The sequence below is a fragment of the Mustela putorius genome, unplaced genomic scaffold (assembly GCF_011764305.1).
Source record: "Mustela putorius furo isolate JIRA1106 unplaced genomic scaffold, ASM1176430v1.1 tig00000765_pilon_pilon_pilon, whole genome shotgun sequence".
NCBI classification, from domain to species: Eukaryota; Metazoa; Chordata; class Mammalia; order Carnivora; family Mustelidae; genus Mustela; species Mustela putorius.
The window spans coordinates 10,045,559-10,073,337 of record NW_025421470.1 but is presented as its reverse complement, the minus strand read 5'-3'; the positions used below and the strand labels follow the sequence as shown (position 1 = coordinate 10,073,337).

At 47.7% G+C, this 27,779-nt stretch overlaps 1 protein-coding gene and 1 long non-coding RNA gene across 11 annotated transcripts in view; one reads left to right on the top strand and one right to left on the bottom strand.

The window, feature by feature from the left end:
- RUNX1 (RUNX family transcription factor 1) overlaps positions 1-27,779 on the bottom strand; it is a 264,881-nt gene that overhangs the window by 40,147 nt on the left and 196,955 nt on the right. For 8 of the 10 annotated variants that reach the window (XM_004757540.3, XM_004757539.3, XM_004757544.3 and 5 more), the window contains 2 exons: positions 24,524-24,628; positions 837-1,028 (listed from right to left, as the gene is read on the bottom strand). In XM_004757540.3, coding sequence (XP_004757597.2) covers positions 837-1,028; positions 24,524-24,628 — 297 coding nt within the window. The remainder of the gene's footprint in view (positions 1-836; positions 1,029-24,523; positions 24,629-27,779) is intronic. The other 2 variants (XM_013058880.2, XM_013058881.2) reach the window with 1 other exon arrangement.
- Positions 648-16,532, top strand: LOC123393207. The gene is made up of 3 exons (XR_006607946.1): positions 648-828; positions 6,774-6,845; positions 15,582-16,532. It is a non-coding gene; the product is annotated as an uncharacterized LOC123393207 (long non-coding RNA).

The window sequence follows — 27,779 nt, the reverse complement described above, 5'->3', positions numbered from 1 at the left end:
CCCTCTCCCCCAGATGTGCTGCTTATCTCTCCTTCTGAGTTAGACAAGCCTGCTACTTGGAGAAAGAATCTTACTGTGACCGTATTGCACACAGCTGTGTCCTGCGCAGCACACAGAAAATGACTACATTTCGGAAATTCGAAATGGTATCACAGAGCAAATAATCATTGACGTCAGTGGTTTCTACAGTGCAAATGAACTGTGTACTATCTAATTTGGCACAGTGTATTTTATGTAATTATTGTATTTTACAGTGTTTTTTCCTTTTCTTTTTTTTGGCAATTGCTTGCTAAACCTAGGTATGTGTATATGGGGGGGGGTTTGTCTGCATTTTTTACTGATTGTCCATTTATGTATTATAAATAGTACCTTTGATGTGCTGGCATCCATACTTTCCTAGTATTTCTTTATACTTTTAAAAGAACATGTATTAGATACAAACCCCACAAATAATCTGAAGGCAACAACGACTTGAAACATCCTGACATTCACCTTGTTTGGGGTGTGTGTGTGTGTGTGTGTGTGTGTGTTTTCAAGCCTACTGGGTAGGTAGGAAAGCAACATAGCCAAAGCAAACTCTTAAAAAATGCAAGCTATTATCTACGTAGAGCTCTCTCTCTCTCCAAAGCCCCGGTTCTTGTGCCTCTTGATCTGCGGATCTCATTACAGCGCAGATCTGACTCAGGAGGTCTGGGGCAGGCCAGAGACTGCCCTCTAACAGGTTCCCAGGCTGCGGTTGTCCAAGGACCATTTGAGCAAGGAGGAGAAGACAGGACTGGTCTAGGGGAGTGTGGCCCGAGGGCAAGGCGGGAAGCGGGCTCCCTCCAGGTACTTACCCTGCATCTGACTCTGAGGCTGAGGGTTAAAGGCAGTGGAGTGGTTCAAGGAGGCCCGAGGGTTGGGTGTGGGGGCTGGGTGGTGTGGGCTGACCCTCATGGCTGTTCGCCGCAGCTGCTCCAGCTCACTGAGCCGCTCGGAAAAGGACAAGCTCCCGGGCTTGGTCTGATCATCTAGTTTCTGACGATGTCCTATTGTGGGGAGGGGGGGGGGTGGGAGTGAGAAGGGGAGAGGGAGGCAAGGAAGGAGGGAGGGAAAAGATCAGAAAATGTATTGTGGCTTTTCTAAAATTCGGGGTTTGCTTGTCTTTCCCCTCCCCCTTCCCCTCACCCCCAACGTGGATGTTACTGGAGGTTGGCACACATCGGGCTGGCTCCCCGTGGAAATTCAGGGCCACTGTCCCCACGGCAGACAGGGGGCCCATCTCATCACAGGCCGCCGGGTGCTCCCCTGGTCTGCGCCCCATCTCCCCAACCCTCGGCGCCCATCTCCACCAGGCAGAAGGCGGTGGGCATGCAGGGATGGCGGCGGTGTGAGGTCAGGAGGGAGAGAAGGTGCATTAAGGGTTGGCCCTTGGCCACACGCTGCGGGCCGAGCTACGGCAGCCAGGAAAGGTGCCCTCCCTGTGGCATTGGAACCGCCGCTCCTTACTGCAAACCCAACCACCGGCGGGTTTTAGAGGCAGCAAAGTGGGCCCTGGAGCTTAGCGCACGCCCCTTCCAACAGGAAATGAGGTGTGGCTGTGAACCCACGGTCCTTGGGGAGGTCAGATTTCCTGCTAAATGCAGGGCCTGGGCAGCCCTCAGCCCCTCTCCGCTCCCTCTCCTCAAAAGCTTCTCACGAGCATTCTTTCCTGAAGCCCACTTCCCTAGGTGTAGCCTCTAAGAGGGGGCTGCCCGGAAGCCAGAGCCTGGGCCTCAGCCGGGCCATCTACCCAGCAGGCTGGGCCTACTGGAGCCCAGAGGCTCTGCCAGGAGACTGGATGAGCTTCCCCCAAGGGCTCAGGAATCAAAGGTGGAAAGATGGGCCCCTCTGCTGTCCGTATAGACAGTCAGTATCTATCCTTGCCTTGTTCCCCATCAAAATCACTGTCACCAGGATGCAGTGAGCAGAGGCCACTCCCATGGGACAGGCCAGGAGGGCTGGGCCTCCTGTTTCCTTCCTTAATCCTGCCAACAACAGCGCTTTAGACTAGAGACTCAGGCCTGTCAAGCAGAACGGAGGCTCAGGATGTACTGACAGAGGCACTGTGGGGCCGACAATTCATTCTCCTTTCAAAGAGGATATGCCCCTGCTTCTTCCTCACCCCTGTGGTTCGAATAAAGCGTCATTGATCTATTTTGCCACCAACCACCCCCCCCCAAACACCTCCCCCACTCCGGCAACCATCATCAGGGGGCTCCAAACAACATTAGGGGAGCAGCCTGCTTGCTGCAGTAATCAAGGGCTCTTTCACACGCCCTGACCCAGACCTCACTTAGAAAGAGGATCCCTGGAGTCCACTCCCCCGGGCCCCGGGTAGGAGTGGGGTGGGAGAAGTGCCTTTTAGCCCAGCTCCCAATCGCTACAATTACAAAATTAAATTTTATAACTTGTATTATGGTTCCAAATCTCCGTGGCTGGCCGTTTCTTCCTGCTGCCAGGCCCCTTGGCACGGTTGACACGGTCTCAAATTCCAGACCAAAAAAAAAAGGCCCCACTATATTGCAGCGATTTTTATCATGAACAAGACCTGTTTGGCTCCGAAACGAGGAAAACGACTTAAGCATAATATTTGTGTAGTTCAAATGCAATGCTCCCTCTTTTCATGTGTCACCAAGGCAAATCTGGATTCTGATTCAGCCCCGCAGCCCACAACACTCGACCTGAACACAAACAGCCTGAGTCACAGCGGGCCAGCACACATGTGAGAGGCCTCTTACCGGCTGAGTATTTTAAGCACTGGCCTTGTGGGCGAAAGGCCATAGGGCCAGGTCCCGGAACCACTCATGTCATCCCTTTCCCTCAGAAGAATGAAAATGTCTTTTTCTAGAACATTCTATTTCAGTCGACCGTGGTGTAACTGTCTCTGATTGGATCTTTCCTTGACTCCTCCCTTCTCTTATCTTTGGGACAGATTCTTAGCTTTCTGGTGATCGGACTAAAAAATCTGGTATTCTTACCCCCCCAACATTTCCAACTCAAAGGCCACTCAAAGCATAGTAATTAGGCCTTTAAATACCTAGCATGACCTAATGGCTGGTATTAGGAGTCGGGCAGAGAAGGCAGGAAAAATGATTCTGGACAGTTCTACCACCTCCAGAAGAATGCCGTTTGGAGAAATCATGGTGCAGAGGCTTCCAGCAGGCTTTGTACCCATTTCAAAATTTCACATTCCTTGGGCACCCAGTGGCATTTTTGAAGAACACCGTGTCAAGGACAGTGGGTGATCCAGGAGAATGATGTGTACGAGGTCATTCTAAATACAAGCATTCGACACCTGGGGAGTTTATGGTTGGTCTTTAAAGAAAGGCTGTCAGCTGCGTCTGTCTCAGCCACCAAGCTTGGGGACCACATACCGCCAAGAAACAGAGCGAGAATAAGTCACTTTAGGTAACCCACCACTATGGCCAGGCGTACCGTGAGATTATTATTATTATTTTTTTATTAGTCCCCTATCATGCCCTATGTTTAAAAGAATGTTTTAACATGTGAGCAATTTCTGGACCAGCTGACACCTGCCAAAATCGTAGTCATTTACAGAGATTAGCTGATGACTGTCTGCTTTAGCAGGAATGTTCAGGCATAACTTTCAGAGAAAACAATTCTTCATTCTGAGCTATCTCCTAAGCCCTGTGAGTTGGGAGGCTGAGTTTTAATGCTGGAGGAGGAGGGGTGGGGGCTTTCACTCCACACCCTCCCCACATATGGTACTGGCAGTAAGTAGAAATGTTATTGCCTCTGTGGGGAATCTAGAGCCCCTTCCTCACCATGGTGCTGGAGGACTGTAACACCAAGGCACCAGGGAGATAAAAAGCATTATCATATTAAAGGTGTGGTTCAGATGCATTTATAAGCTAGATCAAAAGAACACCTCATTCTTCTTTTCTGAAGCCATCAGATTTCATGGGCCAAAGAGCAATATTTTGTAAGAAATACAGAAGCTTCCGATATAAACTTTCAAGCGGGGGAAAATGAATGCTTTATGTCTCCGGTTTCCTGTATCTGTGTGCAATTAAAATGTCAATTTGCCCCCTGAATTTTAAATACAGGAGTATGGGAAATGTCCACTATCAAACTCACTTTCCTTCTTTCCTGCTGAGTACTGGGCTTCAGAGGGCAGCAGGGAATTCAACTCTGGATCAGATCTAGTAGAATTACAATGCAGCCCTATGCATTTGCATGTTGGCCGCCTGGTTTTTGGGGCACACTGGATGTCCACTGGAAAATGTTGACACAGTGGTCCTTAAAATCGTGGCTACCTCAAGATTTCATAGTAGGACATCTTAATGATTTTGACCAGAGTTGAAAAGGATACTAAATTATGTTTCTCTATTACCATTCCCACATTTTGAAAAAAAGTCTTTGATTGGGATTTTATTATATATGCAGAGTCATAAAAAGCCGAAAGGGAAAAAAAAAAGAAAAGAAAAATAAATTAATCCCATCTGCTAAATTTTACTTCTTCATTCCAAAGACATATGTCCTGTAGTTTTCTGGGCTGGCTGCCCACAAGGCATCCCTAAATGTTATGATATCTGTGATGGATAATGAGACCAGCTTTCAATTTTCCGCTATAAAAACGAGACTGAGGAGGTATGCATATTTCATCTATAACTGAACTGTCTTTTTCAAGAAACCATTGCTGAACTATGAAATACGCTATATGCTCTTCTATTAGAGAAAACAGGTAAGGCTAAATTGTCGCCTTTTCCTGGAAAATGCTGGTCAGAGAGAGTAATTTTATGGCAGTTTGTTAGTCCATGTTTCTGGAATGGGCTTACTACTTTTCTTGAAGATTCTCAGCAGAAAAAGTAGGAAGGTGTAGACTCAAAGCATGGTCATTGTGAGCTGTTGAGGAAAATGCATGCAAACTGGTAATACCAAAAAGAGATCTATCTGTGTATCCACTTACACCTCTATCTATCTATACGTAACATTGTGATTCTTCTAAAAGCATACATGTATTTCAAAACATGTTTGCCGATCAGTCTGATACTAACAACAGGGATCTGGATAAAAAAACATGGATTCCACCACCCCTCACCCCACACACACGCCTTAATTTGCTACCGCTTTAGGACAGTGGAAAAGAAACTGATGTGTGTACAGAACAGCTCACGTTTCCTGGTGTAACAATCTAAACTCTGGGCTCCAGGGTCATTCAAGTCCTAAGGACAGGAAAGTAATCATACAGAATGTGAATGTGATCCTTCCTTAAAGCACCTTGTAGGTAATGAAATAAATCTTACCCGCAAACCTAGCCCTCTGCTGGATTATTTAATGTTGGATAGTATTGTCCCATTGTGTATATCACAGTAGAAAATATAACATGGGATATATATGTTACTATATTATATGTTAAAATATATATTGTACCTACATGTTTCTGTATTAGCCAATGTTATATAAACTTCCGTGGCCTAACTTTTACCTCCAACTTCTTCCCGTATTATTAAACTAGGAGATCCGTACAAAGTTATAGTACTTCACAACTGGAGAAGAGCTAGAGAAATCAGCCTTGTTTTTTAACCCACATGTGAGAAGTGAAGTTCAGAGAGGTTACGTCATTTATCTAATCTCACACAGCCAATTAGGTCTGAAAACACAGCCACCCCCTCAACATCCCCCCTCCTTTCCAATCTTGCTCAATGCATCTATAAATACCAATATCTGGGCACCTCCAGTAAGTAGAGAGGAGAGGTGTATAGCATTACCTTAGATCATGGGGCCAGCAGAGACTCATAAGGATTTGCCCTTTATTATCCCACTTCTGTTCCCAGAAGTGCTTAGAGCCACCGCCGTCTTGTGACCCGTAGTTGAGAGCTATGTCTCACACACCCGAATAAGCATCTGAATCACGGGTCTGGCTGGGTAGGTCTGGGGTGTGGCCCGAGAAATCAGATTTCTACTAAACCCCAAGTGATGTTAATGCTGCTGGTCCCGGGACTCTCCCGGGGAGTTGAGCGACACCTCCCTGTGGCGCATGTGCCATCAGTGTGCTTCCAGTTTGCCATGGGCGGGAACTGAACACACCAAATACACCGGAGCTGTGTGTAGACTAAGTGTCCCTGAGCACCGAGTGCTGGCCTTGTTTTGGTGACAACTATTTGGTGGTCCTTCTCCTAATCGTTTAACTCTTCAAGGTAGGCAGAGCGGCTGAAAATGCCAAGCGTCTGCCCGACAGGTGGGTGTTGCCCGTGTCTGCCTCGCCGTCACTGAGATGAGTCAGGGAGTCACTGCGGCTATGCTCGGGCTGATCTGTGAGGAACCCAGGATTTTCAAGTGGAAAGTAACTCCTGTCCAGGCATCTAAGGAAGGACTTGGAGGAACAGAAGGCAAGGTTTACGAGGACCTGTTTCATTCCACTTGACACTTCTGGGTGCCCACAAGGATGGGGGTGCTCTCGTCCTTCTGTCCCCCAGAGAAACAACATGGCACCGGGGAAACGTGACTGCCCGTCTGCATGGTAAGAACCTCCATTATAAATCTGCTTTTCCACCCAACTTTCCTGCGGACAGGAGCAAGTCTCTTCATCACCCAGCCTCCTTATCTGAAAGCCTGGAATTAAAGGACTAAGACAGATTACTCGGAGGGGCTCTAAAAGCATTCACAGCAATTATATCTGCAGCAATTAGCTACTCAGCTGGTTCTTGCTGGACGCCTCCGAGCACAGGCTTTCTTGAACAACTTCATATGACGTTAGGACTTTCAAAGGTTTCTTTCTTTTTTTCCAGCCAGACACCTGGCCTGTGGGAGCCAGTACCAAGCTCAACTGTCAGACCGGTCCTTGGAGCTTGATCTGGAAGGTAGGGCTCTACCCGGCCTCACTACTCATCTGTGTGCTGCTGAGCAGCTCTGCCCAGCACGTCCTCACAGTTCCCTGTCCCTCTGCCTCCTGCGGTGTTGTCAGTGGCCCTTGGGACAGCTAGGAGCCACCCAGGACCGTAGTCTTCCTGGATCCTCTTCTCTCTCCTCTCAAGCCTACACTGAGCCTTTCAGGCTACCCTCCTCACTGGGGCATCCCATTCTGGAGTTTGGTCTCCTCCCCATCATCATCCAAAAGCTGCATGCAGAGGCCATGGGGCACGAGACTCACCTCAAAACCCACTAGCAAATTTTAGGAGTTTGCAGCTGGAAAGAAAGCCAGTCTGCTGAACCTCCTCCACAGTCTCACTTCTCTGCTTTTCTGATTGGAAAATAACCACACTAGGGGCACCTGGCGGGGAGTGCTCAGTCAGCTGAGTGCCTGACTCTTGCTCTCCGCTCAGGTCATGATCTCAGGGTCATGAGACTAGAGTCTGCATGAGATTCTCTCTCTTCTTCTCCCACTGCCCCTCCCCCTGCTTGCACACATGTACACTCTCTCTCAAATAAATACATAAGTAAATAAAAATCTCAGAGAATGGGGCGCCTGGGTGGCTCAGGGGGTTAAGCCTCTGCCTTGGGCCATGACCTCAGGGTCTTGGGATCGAGCCCTGCATCAGGCTCTCTGCTCAGTGGGGAGCCTGCTTCCCCCTCTCTCTTCCTGCCTCTCTGCCTACTTGAGATCTGTCAAAAAAAAAAAAAAAAAAATCTTAGAGAAGAAAAGGAAAAGACTGATACTCATTGGTTCCCAGCCCATCCCTTCTCATCAGCAGCAAGAGGAATGTGAATCTGAGGTTAATGGTCATCACCCTACCTGTACAATCCACACCCCCTCACCCATGTGCCTTGGGTAGGTGTCCTCTCACCTTCTACACATGGGTAATCACACTGAGCCAGTCTAGAAAAGTCCATCAGGATGGTGCTATTTCCTAGGTGATGTGTTTCGACTTACTTAGGGACCCAACAGACACGGTACTTTTTAACCCCAGTAGAATCTCCAACAGGGACAGTGATGTCTTTGATTGGGGAGAGCTCTGATTCTCTTGCAGGTGGCAACACAGGTGAGTGACCACCAGTCTGGCTGTGCCTGGGGCTTCCCCATCCTGGGTCTTCCCAAACTATGGTCTGCAGTGGTCCCTCACACTAGCATAAGGCACATGTTCCAAAAACCAGGCTGGTGTTTGGCTAAGCCTGCTTCTTAGGTCAATACCTCCTATTTTGAAACGAGAAGGCAGACAGTCTGAATTCACTCTGCTCCAGCCACCCTGGCCACCTTGCTGTTAGTCCTATGTCTGCCTCAGGGCCTTTGCACCTGCTGTTTCTTTGGCCCAGATGGCCTTCTCCCACATATCTGTGGGCCACATTCCCTCTGTCCTTCAAGTCTTTGCTTCAATTTCATCTTCTCCCTGAGGACTTCCTGAACACCCAAGTTTAAACTGCAAACTCTCCCAACCCAGCCAATGCCTAGCTAGCCCTTTTGCTTCGGTTGTCTCCACAGTATTTATTGATGTTATTTGTGGTCTGTCCGTTCCCGCTGGACTGTAAGTGCCATGAGGGTAGGGGTTTTGCCTTTTTTTTTTTTTTAAGATTTTATTAATTTATTCATGAGGGACTGATAGAGAGAGAGTGTAAGAGGGAGGCAGAGGGAGAAGTAGGCTCCCTGTGGAGCAGGCAGCCCAATATGGGACTTGATCCCAGGACCCCAGGATTGCGACCTGAGCCGAAGGCAGACACCCAACCCATTGAGCCACCCAGGCATCCAGTTTTGTCTGTTTTTATCACGGCTGTATCCTCAGCACCGATGGGAGCACCTGGCACATGATAGGCTCACTAAACACTGACCGAACGGGCGCTGAGACCCTTCATGACCAGGGTCATCTGCCTAGGAAAGCAGAATGTGTCTGGGGCAAAGGAAGCTTGAACTCAAGTTTTCGGCTGCCATGGAACAGAGGAGCGTTCAGAAAAGCGACTTGTAGGGGAAACGTGCCATAACCGAGCTTATCCAGTTTCAAGGAGAACTTGTCTCATTAGAAGTCAAACAGTCTGCAAACGTGTAGTCCCTAGTGTTTTCTTCATCATACCAAAAAAGAAAAGAGAACGGATACAAGGGCCTTGTGCTGAGTTGAGCCTCATACCCTCGTGGGAGCAAAGCGCTGCTGCAACTCCCCTTGGGGTTTTTTGGGAGTATCTTTATGCATGCACAGACACACACACATACAGAGAAACCCCCCCCCCCCCACACACACACATACACTGTCCCATGGGCCAAGCTCACTGCTAGAGACAAGTAGAAAAGGAAAGGTATACAAGGCCACAGTCTGAGGGAGAGCCACAGGCCGCTGGGGAGCCCGGAACACAGCCTCCAGGTGGAAGTAAGGCCCAGGTGGGGCCCTCTCCCCTCCCTCTCAAACCAGGCCCCAAGATTCCCAGGGACAAAAACAAGAACAAGACTGGGCTCCTGTCTTTTCAAGCCTTGGGTGACAGACGGTGGCATTTTTAGCTCGCCTGCACGAGCTTCTGGAGACGTGGACCTCCCTGAAAGCAGAGGAGTTCACAATCTGCAGTCGCTGGTCGCCCCGGGTACCTCTTGTTTCTGTCTGGTGACTCAGGAGGTAATTGTAGCTTAGGGTGGAGAACCCGCCTGGTTTCTTGTGCTCTTAGCCAGAGGCAGCCCTCTGTGGGGGCGGTGGAGGCAACCCCAGAGAGGGAGGGGGGCAGACAGCTCTCAAGTTCAAGATCATGGCTCCTCTATGAGCCTGCAATTCCAAGTAGGAACCCTCTCCTCGATGAAGGGACTGTCTCCAGAAAACCCCGCTGGAGGGTGATTATAAAGTAACCCAAGAGTGGGATTCATTTCACCCTGGAGCTCCGGCCTCCACCGCGCTCTCTGAACTCAAGGTGCCTTTAGGAGGTACAATTTGGTGGTGGTGGTGGGGGGGGGGGCAGGGATCGGTACTGACAGGTGAGTAGCCTGAAATGGTGCCTGGGGCTTCTGAACTGACTTTGGAGTCCTGGTTTTCAGCAGAGCCAGCACCAGGGCCGGGGGTGGGGGAAGAGGAGAACACGATCCCAGAGGCCCACAGCGGCCCACACCAGAGATCGCACCGGCTTCACTGCGCTGCCTGGGCATTCCTGTTCTCCGAGTGGCTCCTCCCCCGCCCCCCTTCCACTCTGCCCCAAGGCTCCTTCCCTCTGCCCTGGCACACGCCCCCAGTGACCCGCAGAGGTGCGGGGACAGTAAACTGAGGGCCCTTGCCAGGCTGGGTGGTGCCCCAGCCACTGTAAGGTGAATGGATAAAGGGAAGAAGGAAGGAGTGATTAAACTGTCCCTCCGGAGGCTACCCTGATTCTGGGGTGTGCACCCAGCTGGGCGCAAGGTCCTCTCGTACTTCCCTACATCTGAAAAGGGATAAGGAAATTCTTTCCTATTCCTAAAAGGCCTGCGTGCTGGGTCCCATTCCTAGCCGTCTCTCTCTGTCTCTCTCTCTCTGTCGTGTCATAAATGCCACCTGACTTTAGGGCTGTCCTCACAGAGGCGGGAGACTGAGGGTCTGTCAAAGTCCTGGCTGAGCAGACCCTGCAGGTGTGCGGAAGACCACGGCATCCTGGTTCCTGAGCGCTCGCTGGTTCAAAAAGCAACAGTAACTAGTGGTTTCTAATGGGCTATCAGCCCCACCTCACACCATATAGAGAAAAAGCTTTCAAGGGGCGCCTGGGAGGCTCAGTGGGTTAAGCCTCTGCCTTCAGCTCAGCTCAGGTCATGGTTCCAGGGTCCTGGGATCGAGTCCTGCATCGGGCTCTCTGCTCAGCAGGGAGCCTGCTTGCCCCTCTCTCTCTACCTGCCTCTCTGCCTACTTGTGATCTCCTCTGTCAAATAAATAAAATCTTTAAAAAAAGAAAGAAAGAAAGAAAGAAAACGCTTTCAGGTTGTCTGGGGGCACGAGGACCTCACTGAGGCCAACTTCTGCTCACAGCCAACATACAGTTGAGAAGAAGCGTCCATCTGGAGGGGAGGAGGTCCTCCTCCATCCATTATCTGAACGGGCAAGAGGCTCTTTGCCTGGGATCCCCAAAGAGCCGCGACGCGGTGATGACAACACAAGTCCCACTGCTGCCGGGCGACGCTGGGAGGGAACGTTCTATTTATACCAAGACACAAATGCTCCGTTTACCCTGGTGACCACATCTGAGCCAGTTATAGAATGAAGGACAAGAGGCTGTCAATACTTCCCTAGCAAAGGCAGACAACCTTCTCCCGGCAAATCCTTCCCAGATCTGAAAGGAACACACTTGCCCCTCTCTGTCTTTTTACCTTGGGGCTCTGCCTACGGAAGCCTGGCTTGCTGGGACCCGCGGCCCAGCCCCACTCCGCTCCACATGCAACAGGAGACTGTCCTTTCCCAGGCATGTTTTGAACTTTCTCTCCTTTGAACTCCGCCAACAGTCCCTCCTCTGTCCGAGTACTCCGGTGCGTGGAGGCAGAATCCCAGCTCCATGACAAGGCGTTCAAAGGCTGGTGTAGATGATGCTGAGTCCTCCTGCAGCCTGTGGGGCCCTCCACCCCCCCCACCCCCCAAATCCTGCCCTGGCTCTCCCCACCCCCAGCTTTTTTTTTCTTTTTCCTTTTAACCACTTCTGCTTCCTTCATTTCTTTGCAGCTGCAGCAGAGAGATATAGTAAAGCTACTGTATAGGATTTTGAAAGCAGGGCCTCTGAGAGCTTTCCAAACTCCATACAAGCCGCTTATTCTCTGCCTTGTTTTCTTTGGCTTCAGGTTAGTAACACAGAATGAGTCAAACAGTATTAACTTTCAATAGGGAAGTGGTGTGGTCAACCGAAGCTGTTTGCGGCTAGATTGTGCAGATAGGTAGGACAGGTAATGAAGAACAGCCCAGAACTCTGCGAGGAGGCGAACAAGGGAGGCAGCCCTTGCTGAGAAACATCGAACAATCAAGTCTATGGGACTCAGACCATCCTTTTTGGTTGGCGGAGGAATGCACGCTAAGGTCTCTGACCGGCCAGCTTCAGGAAGCTGGCCATGTGGTGACTCTGTGGCTTGCACAATTGAGTACTTTGTGGGTGAAAGGATGTCTTTTTTTTTTTTCTTTCTTTCTCTCTCTTTCTCTTTTTTTCTTAAATGATGCCAAAGCCATGGGAAATCTAGTTAGGATGATTTCTCCTACTTGAGGCATGTCATTCCGGAGTGGACCTTTATTCATTTCTTGCTCCCACTTGGGGAGTGATCAACGCACCCCCCCTCTTTGTCTTCCCCATCTTCCCAGTCCCATCTGGCCCATCTGGACGCTCCCCCACCTTCCCAGTCCCAGATCTCTGTGTCCCCAGGTTGGTGGGCTGGCTGCAGGTCTGCAGGGCCCCGGGGCTCTCCTTCTCCAGGTTGGAAGACGATGTGTTGGAAGCACAATTGCTCCTACAGACATTGATCGAGTCATCTTCTGAGAAGCTGATGAAAGATCTTAAAATCCTCAGATCCTCTCTCATTCTGCAAATGGGAACCGGAGGCTCTGAGAGGGGATGGGGCCACGAGCTCCACAGAGCCAGCCGGACCGGAAGCTGCGGCTCCCAGGCTAGCCGTCTTTCCACCAGGCCTGTCACGGCTCCCTTGCCCAGGGCTCAGGATTCCTTTTACAGTTCAACACAGCAGCTCCTGAGATGAGCCCAGGCCTGGAGACTCAAATTTCAGCAGTTTCCAGTCCTTTCTGTCTGCACTCTGCTGCCTATTTATTTTGCGACTGGCTGAATCACGCACGGAATAGAACGGAGCTTCTCCCCACCTGCTCCTGGCAGCCCGTCAGCCAGCAAACAGGACAGAAAACCGGCCTCTCTCTGGAGCCTTGAGAGATTCTCACCTCTGAGCTGCTGCAGATTTGACTGGTCCTGGGAAACTGGCATGGAGGCTCGAGGGTGTAACATTTCACCTCCCTGAAATCTAATCCAGAAATCTCAGGCAAGCAGCATATGTAAAGAGCTATGGGCTAGAAAAACAAGAGCAAGGACTCCGCCAGCTGCAGTAGGATCTCACTTGCTCCTGCTCTTCCAAGTCTTTCATGGAGAGAAAAGGGAATCCTGGAGTTGCAGAGGAAAAACTGCATTTGGCTTTGGAAAAGAAATATGTCTTAAAAGAAAACGCAGCTCTCTTCAACTGTCTGAGGTGCTTCTTTTTGTTTTCAATCTTCTTTAAGGGGACATAGTAATAGGTAAAGAAAATATCAAGATATTCTGAGGACAAAAGATAAAATTCCTAGCAGCGTGAGTTTACAGAGGGGGCTGATTTGACTGTCTCTATTTTTTGTCTACAATTTTCTTCTGCTCAATTTCAAGACCTCATGAGATGAAATCTACCTCTGAAAAAACCAGTAATTATTTTATTTCAGATCCCTCCGATTTTTGTGTGATATACACAAACAACAATGAATTTTTCTATTGTATTTTTCTATTATTTTAACATAGCTATTAGATTTCTATTACCTAATCTATAAGACCGCTTAAAAAGCACCTTGATACATGGGGCACCTGGGTGGCTCAGTGGGTTAAAGCCTCTGCCTTTGGCTCAGGTCATGATCCCAGGGTCCTGGGATGGAGCCCCACATCGGGCTCTCTGTCGAGCAGGGAACCTGCTTCCTCCCCTCTCTGCCTGCTTCTTTGCCTACTTGTGATCTCGGTCTGACAAATGAATAAATAATTTATTTTTAAAAGCGCCTTGATACATAATATCTCAATTCATCCAAAACAACCCTATGTAGTAGACGGCTCTTATGATTATTCCCATCTTACAAGATGACCCAGCGGAAGTTTCTAGATGTGAAGAGACGTGGTAGGCACACAGAAGCTTGAGTGCTAATGTTCAGTTAAGAAACTACTACATTTTGATAAAATCTCTGTTTAGAGAAGGACCCCCTCTCTGCAAGACAATCCGGTTAACAGTATTTTGCTTCAGAGAGGAGTAAGTTGTTGAAGCTCGTTCAGTACTTGGAATTAATAATAGATAGGGTAAGAAGGAAAACAGAAAAAGGCCCTTATTGTATTATATTCTGGGGGCCCGATCTGCCAGGATTTTTCTTTCTTTCTTTTTTTTTTTTTTTAATAACTTGGCAACGGCGGATATTTCGCCCTCACTTGGGCAGAATTCCATTAGTTCCTTTGGTAAGGGCTAAGGGAAGAGGGAGAAGGACCTATGTGTCCAGGGCATGTGCTAATATTTAGAAGCTCCTCTGTGCCAGGCTGTGCTGTCGTCAATCTGCACAGGACCTCGGCCCGCCCCTGCGCACCCCACCGAGGCTATCACCTTCCTGGTTTTTCACCTGTGGAGGCTGAGCTTGGGGAGGCGAATCTGATCTCAGATGAGAGGTGAGGCTGAATGAGGTGGCCAGCTCTCCGGTGGCCAACCTCCACTCCAGTCCGCCTCTCAGGCTAGCTCATTTTATCCTCATATCCCTCAGCAAGGCAGGAGCCCATTCTACAGATGGGGAAACTGCTGTGCAGCTAGTAAGTAGCAGAGATCACACTTGAAGCCAGGCTGGTCCAGCTCCAATGCCTCTCTCGCTCCTTCCCTCCAGCTCAGAGCTCTCTGCTTGTTTCTGAAACCGGGGCTCTGCCCTGTTGGCAAAGCTGAAGACCAACAAAAAGAGGGGACTCTGTGCATTTCTCCTCAGCTCTTTAAAATGAACGAATTGGAAATATCACAAACCACTTCAAAGCGAAGTAAAAATAAGGTGATACCAGGAACAAATCCAAAAGGGGCCATGGATGCACACTGTCCTTAAGAATTTACTGATTTCAAAATATTTATTTTTATCTCAGATGACCAGAAGACTTACTTCTAGGCTGTGGCGAACAAAAACAAAAACCAAACCAACCAAACACGTAGCATATCAAATGTTCGACATTTTGGTATATGAAAGAAACCTGAAAGACTTCCATAACAGTCTGAGTTTTAGTCAATACTGGCTTTAATGGGACCTGAGTTTAGTAAATCATGGAAGTACCAAACTAATCTATTGCCATTAACTTACTTTATGGGGGTCTAGGGAGTTAGCAGATTAATTCGGTTGCGTTTCTTTAAAAAAAAAAAAAAAAGGTAAACAAAGAAACTTGCTTCCGGCACTTGAAAAATTTTTTTTAACCTTGACTTTCATCTATAAATGTATATGCACAATATCTGACTATCGGCTGTAGCCAACTTTACCAGTAACATCACATAACTTACTTGCACATAGAACCTGACAAATAGACCATATGTGCACGCTCAGTCAGGTTATGAAAGAACCAAATGTCAGTGTCTTCTGCGATGTCTGATAATACAGCTGTAATGCCCAGTAACAGACTATACCTAATTTATCCCTTCTTTATTGTCAACTTTCCATAGCCAAAAACCTTCAAAACAAATTGTTATAAAGGACAAGAGTACAGAAAGAACAGAAGACCACAATTGCCAAGTTAGCGCAAACGAACCTAAACACAGATCTAGTGCAAGGGGTAGCTTTTACTTGACTGATCTAAGCTGAACTTGTGGGGTTTTCTGTTGTTGTTTGGGGGCAATGGGGTTCTCGGAGACCCACTGGGTGAATTCTTACTCAATGACTTTCTTGGCTACACGGCTTACGGAAAAAGCCCCGAACCTTCGGGAAAACTAACTCAAGTTTGTTTGTTTTCAAAATAAGAAGTGGAAAATGGCTCGTGTGCGGAAAAAATTCTCAACCACTCTGAAGTGAGAAGCTGATCGTGATAAAGCTGCGTGGCGGGGCCAACCACAGTCCTTCCGCAGGCGAGGTTCCCAGCGCCAGGCCTGGCAGTGGCGTTCCCAGCGCTGGAGCCCACCTGTTCCTGCAGCTCCCGAGGTGACCAAGGCCCCTGCTTAGACCCGGCCCCCACACAGTGCAGCTGGATGACCTGCGTGGACCTCAACTGTGCTGCTTCCTAACCACCCCAGGTGGGGGGCCGCTTCCGCAGGCCGCAGGACACAGGGCTTGCAAACCCAGGCGCAGCGTGTGCGCAGAAGGGTCCCCAATTCCACGGGGAGAGCACCTGTGTCCCTGCAATGTGTCCCTGAATGTCTTTGGAGGAAATGAAGAAAAGCCCTACCCAGCAGATACTAAAATATCCCCCCAAAACCCCAGAATAAGTCTAGAAAGACACGTTGCTTTAGGGAACTTAGAGGGTGCCTGAGTGCGTCATCCTAAGTCTGCAAAACTTTCGTGTATTTAGCTGGTCCAGGCACCCCGGAGAGGGGAGCTGCTCTCCTCTGGGGCAAGAATTCAGATTCTAACAGACTCTGGCATTCTTCATGTCCGTTTTCTAGAACAACATAGAAAGGTCTCCCCTCCAGCTTGTCATGCATATATTGAAAAGAGCCCACGCGTTAGATCTCAGTACCGACTTTCATTTGTTACTCAAACAGGATTTTTTTCCCCTGGAATTTTTCAAAAAGTTCAACATTTGGGAGTAAGGCCATTTTACTAAAGAGGGACTTAGGAACAGTGCCCAGAGTGTTTCAAGGGTCCATAAAAATGCCAGAAAAGAAATTTTACTGGGTCTAAATACAAAAGGAAAACTGAAAAAAAAAATCAAAATATATAAATGTTTAATTAAAAGTCTTAAAAAATGCAGCATGATGGCAACTTCATGAATTTTTAAACTTAGGATTCACTTTTTTTTTTTTTTTTTTTGGTTTAGAGTTTTCGCATAGCCAAAGGATTCCAAGACTAAATGCAAATAATTGCTCTGTCTTCCGAACCCTTATCCCGTGTTCTAAATATTCTACAGAGGCTGTCTCCTCCAGCCTCCCAGTGCTGTGAGGTCAGTACGGCCACTGTCCTTGGAGGCTCGGCCAGGCCAGCCAACGCCCACCAGGTATGGTCACCCACACAGTTAGCAAGTACTAGAATGGGGAATCTCAACCTTGATTGTAATCACATTGTTCACGGCAAGGAAATCAGGGCCGAAGGTAATGAAACGAGTTACTCATAGCCAGATAATTTCAAAAATAAATGACAAAAACCCTTTCAAAAATTTACAGCCAAAAAAAAAGATATCTAACATATTATGTACGTGGGTACAAGTGGCTATGTCCGATGTCACATAGGACAAAGTCTCCTTCTCCCAGGGAAGGGGAGCCCGGGAGACGCATCCTCTAAGGGGCCTTGTTTGTGGGGAACCCATGACTCTGTTTTTCTGACAATATTTTGTTACCCCTTCTGAGTGGGAACTAATTTGGAGATTATCTCATCCCATCGCCTGGTTGGACAGAAGAGGAGAGTGAAGACCAGGATAAAAGTACTTAAGATAATTGCCCCAGGTCACACCCACTGGCCTGGTGGCGCCAGTGTGAACCCAGGTCCTCCGTTCAGGATCCAGAGACCTTCCTACATGTTTTAAGATTAAGAAATGGAAGCCTAAATAGAGGCAGATTTTTTTTTTTCTTTTAGCCCTTTATATACTAAATTCTAACAAGGACTGTGACATATTGGCTTAGATCCTGACCTCACTGGGGTGACACCTAAAATAGAGCTTAGGGGGGAGGCGTGCCTGGGTGGCTCAGTGGGTTAAGTGTCTGCCTTGGGCTCAGGTCACGGTCTCAGGGTCCTGGGATTAGCCTCAAGTCTGGCTCCCTGCTCAGTGGGGAGCCTGCTTCTCCCTCTCTCCCCCTCTGCTCCTCCTCCTGGCTCTCTCTCTCTCAAATAAATAAATAAAATCTTAAAAAAGTTTGCTATGGCCCCGCGGAAAAGAGAAATCCAAGAGAATGGTCTAATTTTCACCGCATGCGTTTTCTCTCACCTCTCCCCCTCTGTTAGACTGAAAAGGCACCTAGATCCTTTCCTGGGGTTCTCACTGGTACCGAGCTGGAAGGAATTTTCTCTCTTCCTTTCTATAGCAATACAAATCCCAAATAAAAATCCTAGTGACTTCAATATAGACAGGCTTGTTACCAAGAAGTCGCAGGCCTCCCCAGGTCTTGGTGAGCTGATGGAGGGGGATTGTCACTGCTTCCGGGGGAGAAGCACACTTTCCCCCAGGAGCCTCTTGTATTCCCATTCAGCTCGTGAACCTTTCGGACCTTGGCCTGAATTAAGTCTGTAGAAAACTTAAGGGTCAGGGACATCTTTATGTGTACAAAATTCTTCTTAGTCTAGTTTGATACTACTAAAATAATAAATAGAATGAGGTTCTAAAATTCACTGGACACATTTAGGCAGAGTATTATCAATCTTTGAAAAACTGCTTTTGCCAAGTCTTGGGGTAGTTTGGGCACTTAGCACGGCAAGAATTAAAGTACCAGTGGAAGTCACCCAGAATGTCCATTTTAGCACCAAAATGCCTTTCAGAGTGGGGAGGAGGAACATAAGTAAGAAGAGCATTTCCTCCTCCTCTTGGAGCCTCTGTCTGTCTCCTACTTTCTATCTGGGTGGGAGGGAAGAAAGCATTATTTCCTTTCTCTTTTGTGAATCAGGATTTCATCTAGAAAGAACTAAGGTCCAAATCTGATATTTGAAGAATCTAAGGGATTAAGTAGATCACTGTTCACTGCCTGGAAGAAATGTTTAAGCTCTTCTGGGCAAACAAAGTGACCGTAGATGGATCATTACAATCCTGAGCTCAAAGACGTATAAAACTGCCTGCTATTCCACTAATCGGAGAAGAGCCAAGGACGCAACTTGCCATCCCTTGAGAGGGCCCCTCTAGTCCCTACCTGGACCCTCATGGAAGCTCTTTGCCAAAGGGAGGGACCAGAACTTGGAATGTTCGCCTGGCGATCATTTTGTCACATTATCTAGCTTTCCTGCAGGCCAACAGCGGAGGCCCCTGCTTCAGGTTCCTGTTGATGCCATCTTACAAGCAGACCCTGGGGACAGACGTGGAGCCAACCACCAGTACCTGGGGTCACATGGCTGCCTGTTGGGTCCTGCCCCCCTGCCCCAGGATCCACCCGGGAGCGCTGATTCCCCGCCTGCCCAATGACTGCCAAGGCTCTGAGGCTCTGCTTTCTTCAAGACTGTCTTTGAACCAGAATTATATTGATAAACCCTCCTAATAAAGAATTTCTGAAACAGAAATCTCAATACAATGAAGCCCAAGGAGGAGATGGTGCAGTTCTTAAAACCAGACACTGGCGTCTGTGGGTCGCCGTGTCTGGACTGCTTCTTTCCAATTCTGGCTTCCTGATGGTAAAACCTTGGGCAAGGGACCTCACTTCTTTTTGTTTCAACTTCCTTATCTGTTTTTGCAAAGATGATACCAACTAATCTATGGGAAGCTCTTTGAATGGTGCTGGGTGAACAATGGTACTAATTGCCAGCTATTTTTATTATTAGGTGTTTTATTATTATTATTTTAAAAGATTTTATTTATTTATTTGACAGAGAGAGTGCATGAGCAGGGGGAAGGGCAGAGGAAGCAGCGGACTCCCTGCTGAGCAGAGAGCCCCACATGGGACTTGATCCCAGGACCCCGGGATCATCACCTGAGCTGAAGGCAGATGCTTAACTGACTGAGCCACCCAGGTGTCCCTAAGTATTTTTATTTTTAAAAGAAAATGATATTTTAAAAACCCTGTACCTTAGTCAGTCCCACGAGCAATCTGTAAACATTTCTGCTCATGCTGCATTTTTCCAAAGAAACTTGATTTCAAATATTTTTAGGCCCATTACTGCCATAGTTTTCAGGTACTTTCACCCATTCCTTTTTTTCCCTCCAAACATGGTCTCCATGTTTAAGGATCTCATTTCTTCTATCCCTGTTAGAGATTTGCTGCTTCCATTCCAAATCATAGAAGGAAATATATTTGTGTGGTGTAACTGCAACAAAATCCTTAGCAAAACGACAAAGTGATAAAGGGTTAGGCCCTCCAGGGGACCCATGTTAACTTTGTTTCCCTATTTTAAAAAGGTTAGTCAGCAAGAAGGTGAGTGCCCCAGAAAAAAAGTATTTTCTGAAGCTTTTAAGGAACGGCTCCACCTAGCTATCTGTGATTGTGAACTCCAAGCCCACACAACAGTTTCTGTGAGGGCCCTGAGGCCAGGAGTTCTCCCAGAAATGGCCAGTATTGGTTGTATTAATCTTTTCAAGTTTTAATTAGGTCACTGAGTGTTCCGGATGTAACCGATACCCGGCCAGACGGGTCATGGCTTGTGACGTCAGAATGACGACCCAGTCCCTATCCCTGGGATTCCCACCCCTTGCCATCGGGTTGCTCAGGGTCCCGACTGCTCACTCCCCTCAATGTCTCCTTAGCAAAATATCTTCCTCCACGGCACTGAGGTGCTACCTAGTCTCTGCGGAGAATGCGCTTCAGTATCTTAATAGTATCCTATTACAGATGCATAGGTTAGAGCTAGAGTTTTTCACCAGATCCCCCCATGTATACAAATATACATAAAAACAACTCCCAAATATCCTTGTCCTGAAAAATCCCATCAGTCCAACTCCTGCACTTAATGAGAACACTATCTTTCGATACATTAACAAGCCACAAAGTGTTCTATCCATGAACTGAAAACAGATTCCCCATTGCTGCTGAACGGAGCCCAGCCCAGGATATCTTCTGATGGTGCTCTTTCTCCATAATAAATTCAATTTTTCATCCACTGGTAATTTCCCTATTAGTCTGAGATGTCAATAAAATCCCACAAAATGTGGGGTAAAAAACACCTTGTGACCCCTTGTACACAAGTGTTTCAAGTTGAAGGCTCCATGCCTGCGACGAGACACCCCCATTTGCCCTTTCTAGACCATCTTAGAGCAGGCATGAACCTGAGACGTCCTGGAAGCCAACACCTCATCTCAAACATGTGGCTACGAAGCCACATCAGAGAGCTTAGAATAGGTCATGTACGTACGGCACAGGTGGATGGAGCGGTGCACGGATGGAAGGACAGATGGATGGACAGACAGATGTGCCAGGAGCTCCTCATTCTCTCTCTGCCCTCATCACCAACTATTTCCTTTCAACCAAAGCACATCATTTCAATTCTCTGGGCTTTTCCCTTTTTTCAGTTTGAGGACATTAGGCCTGGAGGCTCTCCCTTCATCTCCCCTAGTCTTTGATTTCATGAAACAATAGAACTTTTCAAAAGTTGCGAATGCCAGAGCCACCTTACCAGGATCAGCCAGAATTCATAGTCCTGTTATGAGAAAAGGGACTTGGGAGGTGTTATTAATCCACAGATGTGACACTGAGTGGGCATCCTGATTGACATGCAGTGACCTCTCTTAACATTACATTAGAAAGTGACTGTGAGTTATTCACAAGGGCCAAGACCAGAGACAACCCAAGTGTCCATCAATCAATGAATGGATAAAATACAAACACGCACACACAGACACACACACACACACACAGACACACACACACACACACACACACACACACCCAGTGGAGTATTATTGAGCCTTGTAACGAAGGAATGTCTACCATTTGCAACAACACGAATGAACATCAAGGGCATTATGCTGCATGAAATAAGTCAGACGGAGAAAGACAAGAACTGTATGATCTCACATATAAAATCTAAAAAAAAAGAAAAAGGAACTCCTAGAAACAGAGAGCAACAGATTGGTGGAAGTCCGGGGCGGGGAATGCGGGCTGAGTGGGAGTGTAGGGAAGCGGGTGAAGGTGGTCAGAAGGTAAAAGCTTCCAGCCATACGGTGAACAAGTCCTGGGGATATCAAGTATAGAGTGATAACTAGAGCCAACACCACCATATTGTATATTTGAAAACTGCTAGCAGAATAGATCTTAAAAGTTCTCATCACACACACGCACACACACACACAAACTGTAACTGTCTGAGGTGATGGGTGTGTTTACTCATATTACTGTGGCGATCATTTTGTAACATACACATATATCAAATCATCATGTTCTGAACCTGAAACTTACACAATGTTGTATGTCAATTATATCTCAATAAAACTGAAGAAAACTTGCTTCACTTTGTCTTTGAAAGAAAGAGAAAGAAAGAAGGAAAATGGCTGTGAGTCGAGCTTCATCAAAAAGTAGTTCCCACCTTGAATCTAGATTTTCACATAATGAGGAAGACAGCCATGAAAATTAGCCCTGAAGGCCCACCCTTGCTTCCTAGGGCGAATAGAAAAGTCAGGATTACTCAAGCCACCTGGGAGCCTGTGTGCATTCTATTATTTTTCTAGAAGTCCTTTGTGCCGTGTGAGACCATCTACCTGGGACTCTAACACCTCCCTCTCCATGCTTACTACCCTCCATTTAATTTTTCCTAAGACCTCAAAGTCCACTTGTCAGGAAAGACTCCATAAGAATGGGTCCTCCTTGGAGCAAATCCCTTCTGTCTGTTCAAGGAGGGATTCTGTCTGTTCAATAATGACTGTTTTCTGAAGTTAGAAAACAGCAGGAGGGCACACGGGATACACACGCTGCCACAATACCATATTTTCCCCCTCTGACTGCCAATTCTGAAAAGTCAGAGCGCCCACCATTTGTCTTCTGAAGCTGGGTGGGTCTTTGAATGTTATGGGAAATATTGGCAGTGGGGCAAAACCCGCCCTTTTTCTAATGCAGGAGAGAGTAACAGGTAGAGGTATAAGAGGTATAAGTTTCTTCCTCCAGGCAGGTTGGCATATGAATGATTAGAATGGCTTCTACTTTTTTTTTTTTTTAATTATGTTCGGTTAGCCACCATAGAGTACATCATTAGCTTTTGATGTAGCGTTCAATGATTGAATGGTTCTATTTTTTAACAGAGAGCAGTTCTCCAGGCACCTGAGTGGGCCTTTCTCAAAGTTTAATTACCCTCAAAGTCAATTTCCTTACACCTCACAGCTGCCTGTCCCCAGCCCTGCGCCTGGCTAGAACCAAAGTCTGCTTCCTCTCTGGGAATCTGCAGAGAGCCAAGGCACCTGCGCCATGTTTCTATCACATTGTTAACATAACAGGGTCGCTATGAGTCTTCAGTTTGCTGCTCCTACTTGGGAAACCTACAAAGGTGGGTTTGGTTGTCACTGTGTGGTCCCTTGCCCGTGACCTGCTTTTCAAACCTAAGTTGGAATCAGGGGATGCTACCAACTCCCAGAGTTTCCTGAGTCTGGGCATGACTGGATCTTCTCCATGACTTCAAGAAAAAAAGCCTAGCGGGGGTACACAAGGTCAGGAACAATGGGAGTCACAGACTAGGCGAATGGCAGTAAGGGGATGGTGAATGAAATGCCATGTCCCGGGGGGGCTGTCCCTGGTGGGTATGGTGGTTCCTTGTGGGGGTTCTTCCCACTCTGGGGCATTGAGGAAGCTGAGGCAGCACATGGGATGGTTCTAGCAAGTGACTGAGACACCCTGAGGCTGTGGCCAGGACCGCAGGAAACACTCCCACAGCTGGGGTGAGCACAGGGTGCGTGATATGGAGAGCCTCGCCTGGGGACCCCACCGCCCCAGCAGCATCCCCACCATGAGAAGTGCCTCTGGGGGACCGCCCCGCTAGCGGCAACCTCAGAGGCAGCCAGGAGCCTCTACTGGGCATGGAGAACATTGGCTGAGTTCGTCCTCTGTGCCAGGCACCCAGCACTGTCTCCTCCTGTCTCAGAAAGCAGCTCTCACTATTGTCTCCATTTTGCAGATGAGGAGACTGAGGTCCAGGGAGGCTCCGTAACTTGCTGAAGGCTAATGTGCCTGAACCACCAGACTCCTCTTGTTCTGCCCCCAGAGCCCAAATTCCTAACCACGCCGGCTTACAACCTGATCTCCCTGGATCTCGACCTCCAGGCATAGCGGGAAGCCTTGTTTTTGAATGGCTCTCCCATCAGAAGAGAGAGTACGCATTTTCCACCAGGGACCTGATAGGGTTTGGAGGCACGCAGACCCTGGGAAGAACCCAGCCTCTGTGCTGGGGAAGGGTGTGGCTCTGGAAAAGAGTGTTACTCTTGGGTTTACTCAAAGATAGTCATTAAGTCACCGTGAAGACATCCTTCTGCAGACTAAACAACCCCACTGCTTTTTAAAAAAGTTTTCCTCACAGGAGATCTTTTTTTGGTACCGTCTTTCTATATTTACTGGTTTTCCCCCGGGAATTCTGCTGCCCTCCCATTCTCTATTTTAATCAGTCCTGTAATAAGATTCTGATCTGTGCCACAGAAAGAAAAAGGTCATTTTCATAGTTTTCATCTCTTGCCTTAACAAATGGACAAAAGGCCAGCATGGATGGTAATCAACCCCTTGTGGTCTGCTCTGAGGCTCAGGCACTTTTTCTTGGTGCCCGGGCCCCCTCGTGCCCCGCACACATCCATTTACTGTTTGTTTCTGATCCTGTGCTCACTTCACTGTGCATTTGAGGAACAAGTCCTCAGCCTCCTGTGGCCCTGAAATGCTTCAAACACACATTTGACTCAGCCCGATTTGCTTCTCTGCCCCCTAAGAGAATGCTCTAAAAGGAGTCCAGGGCTCAGAGACAGACTTTGAGGGATGAGTGTCAACCATAGATTTTTTTTCTCTCTGCAGGGGCCGCAGAGTCCTCTCTGACAGAGGTAGCCACATGTAGCCACACGTAGCAGTGCCAGGCCAACCCAAGGATTCTGAGATACCGTCCCCGGTGCCTCAGTTTACCAGCCCGGAAGGCGTGCCAGCCCCGATGGGGGGCCCACTTACTTCGAGGTTCTCGGGGTCCATCCACTGTGATTTTGATGGCTCTGTGGTAAGTGGCAACTTGGGGTGGATTGGTGAAAACGGTGATGGTCAGAGTGAAGCTCTTCCCTGTTGGAACACAAAAGGGAACACCACAAAATGAGCAGACGGTGGGTGGACCCGCCATGTCCATGAATTTATGCTTCCCAGCCCTCAGACTGGAAAGCTGGTCCTTCTTCAGCACAAGTGAGTGGTTTTTCCAACACTTCCCTAGCTTCGGCTTTGCTTAGATTCTGAAGGGCACACCTCCTGTGTTGGTCTCGAAGCTCACACTTCACGTGGTTACACGGCTTTCGTTAAATCATCAATAAACAACACAGGATCAAGAGAGATTTGGTTTTGTTTCCTTTCGAGTCGAGACTCTAGGGAACATGGGATTGGACTGGCAGCTATCCACTCCCCCCAACTGTCTCCACGAGTAAAGGAAACCGTATCCATCCTTCCCTTCTAACATAGCATTAGGAAAGACAGAATTCCCGAGTTTGCGAAGAGGAGAAGTTAAAATTATTCCCTCTGTATTTCAAAAACACTAATTGTGGTTAATTGACTTTAAATATTACTTTTAAATGCTAGATGTTATTAGAGGCACTCAAGGGATTGGCCAGACAAAATTTATGGTCAATAAACGGACTTAACGATATGGAACTGACAGACTGAGATTCAACAAGGACTATAAACGTACACACACACGTGGATCTCCACCTAAACTGCTTACAGACACGCGTGGCATGCAACTGTGTTTTCATTACAGGTGTTTACCACCATGCTTTCGGTAACTTTAAAAAAAACTATTTAAAAATATATTTATAAGTTAGAATACAAGGGCTAAAATGTAAGTAAATAATTAATACAAATATACCAACGATTAATATTAATAATATAAGTAATAATATGTATGTATATTAAAAATTTAAAATATTTCTTCTTGGCCAAGCGCTTTAGAGGATGAACTGCAGGTTTGAATGCTGACTAGCTGTCCTTTGGCAAGACCCCTCTGTGCCTCAGTGCCCTTAACCTGGAAGATGGGTACGCACAGCATGTTGTACCTTACAGCATTTGCAGGGAAGTTAAATGCGTTCATAGGAGTAAAACCATTAAAACGGTATCTGGGGCATGAAGGTACGTGTGAGAGAGAGAGAGAGAGAGAGAGAGTGTGTGTGTGTGTGTGTGTGTGTGTGTGTGTGTTGTGCCCACTTTTTGTTATTTTTCTTCTCTGTTTCTCAGAGTTCTCCAACAGGATTCTAAGGTTTGACTAAGCATGACGCTCAAACCGCCCACATCACGGCAGTGGGTTTCTGTTTAACAGTGTCTCCTCTTAGTTATGTAAAACGAAACAAAACCAAACAGAAATGAAAGGAAAACAAAACAGGCCCATTCATTCCCCTATCTGCTCCAAAGCTTCTTAAAAAAATCAACTTGCCTTCCTTGCTCAAGTTAGAGCAGAATACTTTCAACTGTCATGCATGTTTTAATACAAAAGAAAGCCATGAAAAAGGTTCAGTAAAAATACATAGGCCCTCCAATGGCATAGGGGTTAGGGGTGCCAACCTCTTCACTGTGGAAATTCCTGTATAACCTTTGACATTCCCCCAAAAGGACCATTAGCCTACTGCTGACCAGAAGATTCACTCACAATGTAAGCAGTCAATTAACACATATTTTGGATTTCCTATGTAGTATGTACAATGTTCTTACAATACAGTGTAAGCTAGAGAAAAGAAAACATTATTAAGAAAATTGTAAGGAAAATACGTCTACAGTCCTGTACCGCATTTATCAGAAAAAGCCTGCATGTCAGCGGGCCTGCGTGGTTCAGCCCACGTTGTTTAAGGGTCAACTGCGTCATCTTTGGCTGCAGCAACCGAGTGATTCCTAATCATGAAAAGCGCCAGTGAACACTCCCCAAGGACCTGCACCGTATCTCCCGGGAAGCCTGTGATAAGAAGAACAGTGACAGGGCTCTTGGCTCAGTGGGTTAAAGCCTCTGCCTTCGGCTCAGGTCATGATCTCAGGGTCCTGGGATTGAGCCCCACATCAGGCTCTCTGCTCAGCAGGGAGCCTGCTTCCTCCTCTCTCTCTGCCTGCCTTTCTGCCTACTTGTGATCTCTGTCTGTCAAATAAATAAATAAAATCTTAAAAAAAGAAAAAAAAAAGAAAAAGAAAAAGAACAGTGACAAACTGCAATTGGATGCTGAAATGGGCTTTGTCCAGCCTGGCTTTACAACCAAAGTCATGGCCGACCTATCTGCCTGGCGAGGTGAGGCTGCTTTCTGGGGAGGGGTGCCCACGGGCCCAAAGCACTGGAGAAGCCCGGGGGGTCCAGCCCCCAGACTGCTCTTCCCATAGGCTGCTCTTCTATCCCGGAACCCGGAGAAGATTCCTTTTGGGCTTTAGGGATTTGCCATCTTGAGAACATGGTTCACAGGTGGCTTCAGGAAGATGCTCCAGACCACCTCTCTCCTGGCATCTTGCCAATGTAGGGGGTGGGCAGGAGGGACTGCACGTCAGGCCCAGAGAGCTGGGCACAGTGAAGTGGAGGTCGGCGGCACTTCCGGCAAGAGGGTTAGATGTGAGTTCTTAGAACTAATGATTTGACCTCTCCAGTCTCCTGGTCTGCAGAACAGGGGGTGCCGGACTTGTGGGATACCCACAAGGTCACCTACAACTCTGACTGTATCTGCTGACTTTGCAGCCCTCCCGGCGTCCACGTTCATGGGCACACGTGCGCTTCCTCAGTTGCCTGGGCTGCTGTCGCAAACCGGCAGAGACCCACAGGCTGAAGGCAACAGAATTCTATGCACCCTGTCACACTTTTGGAGGCTACAAGTCCAAAATCAAGGTGTTGGCTGGGCCACGCTTTATCTGCAGGCGAAATCCTTCAGATAAACTAGGGGAGAATCCTTGCTGGCCTTGCCCCCGTGCTGGTAGCTCCTGGCAATTCTTGGTTTTCCGTGGTTTGCAGCCGCATCTCGCAGTTTTTGCCTCTGTTGTCACATGGCCTTTTTCCCCGTGGGTCTTCGGTCTCCAAATCAAGTTTTCTTTATAAGGATACTGGTCATTGGAGTTAGGGCTCACCCTAATGCAGGATGCCCTCGTCTTATTGATTACAGCTGCAAAGCCCCTCTACCAAAATAAGGTCACACATTCCATGGTTCCTGGTGCACATGATTTAGGGAACACTAATCAACCTGGTTTGAGTTCGGACACCAAGTGTCTTAAG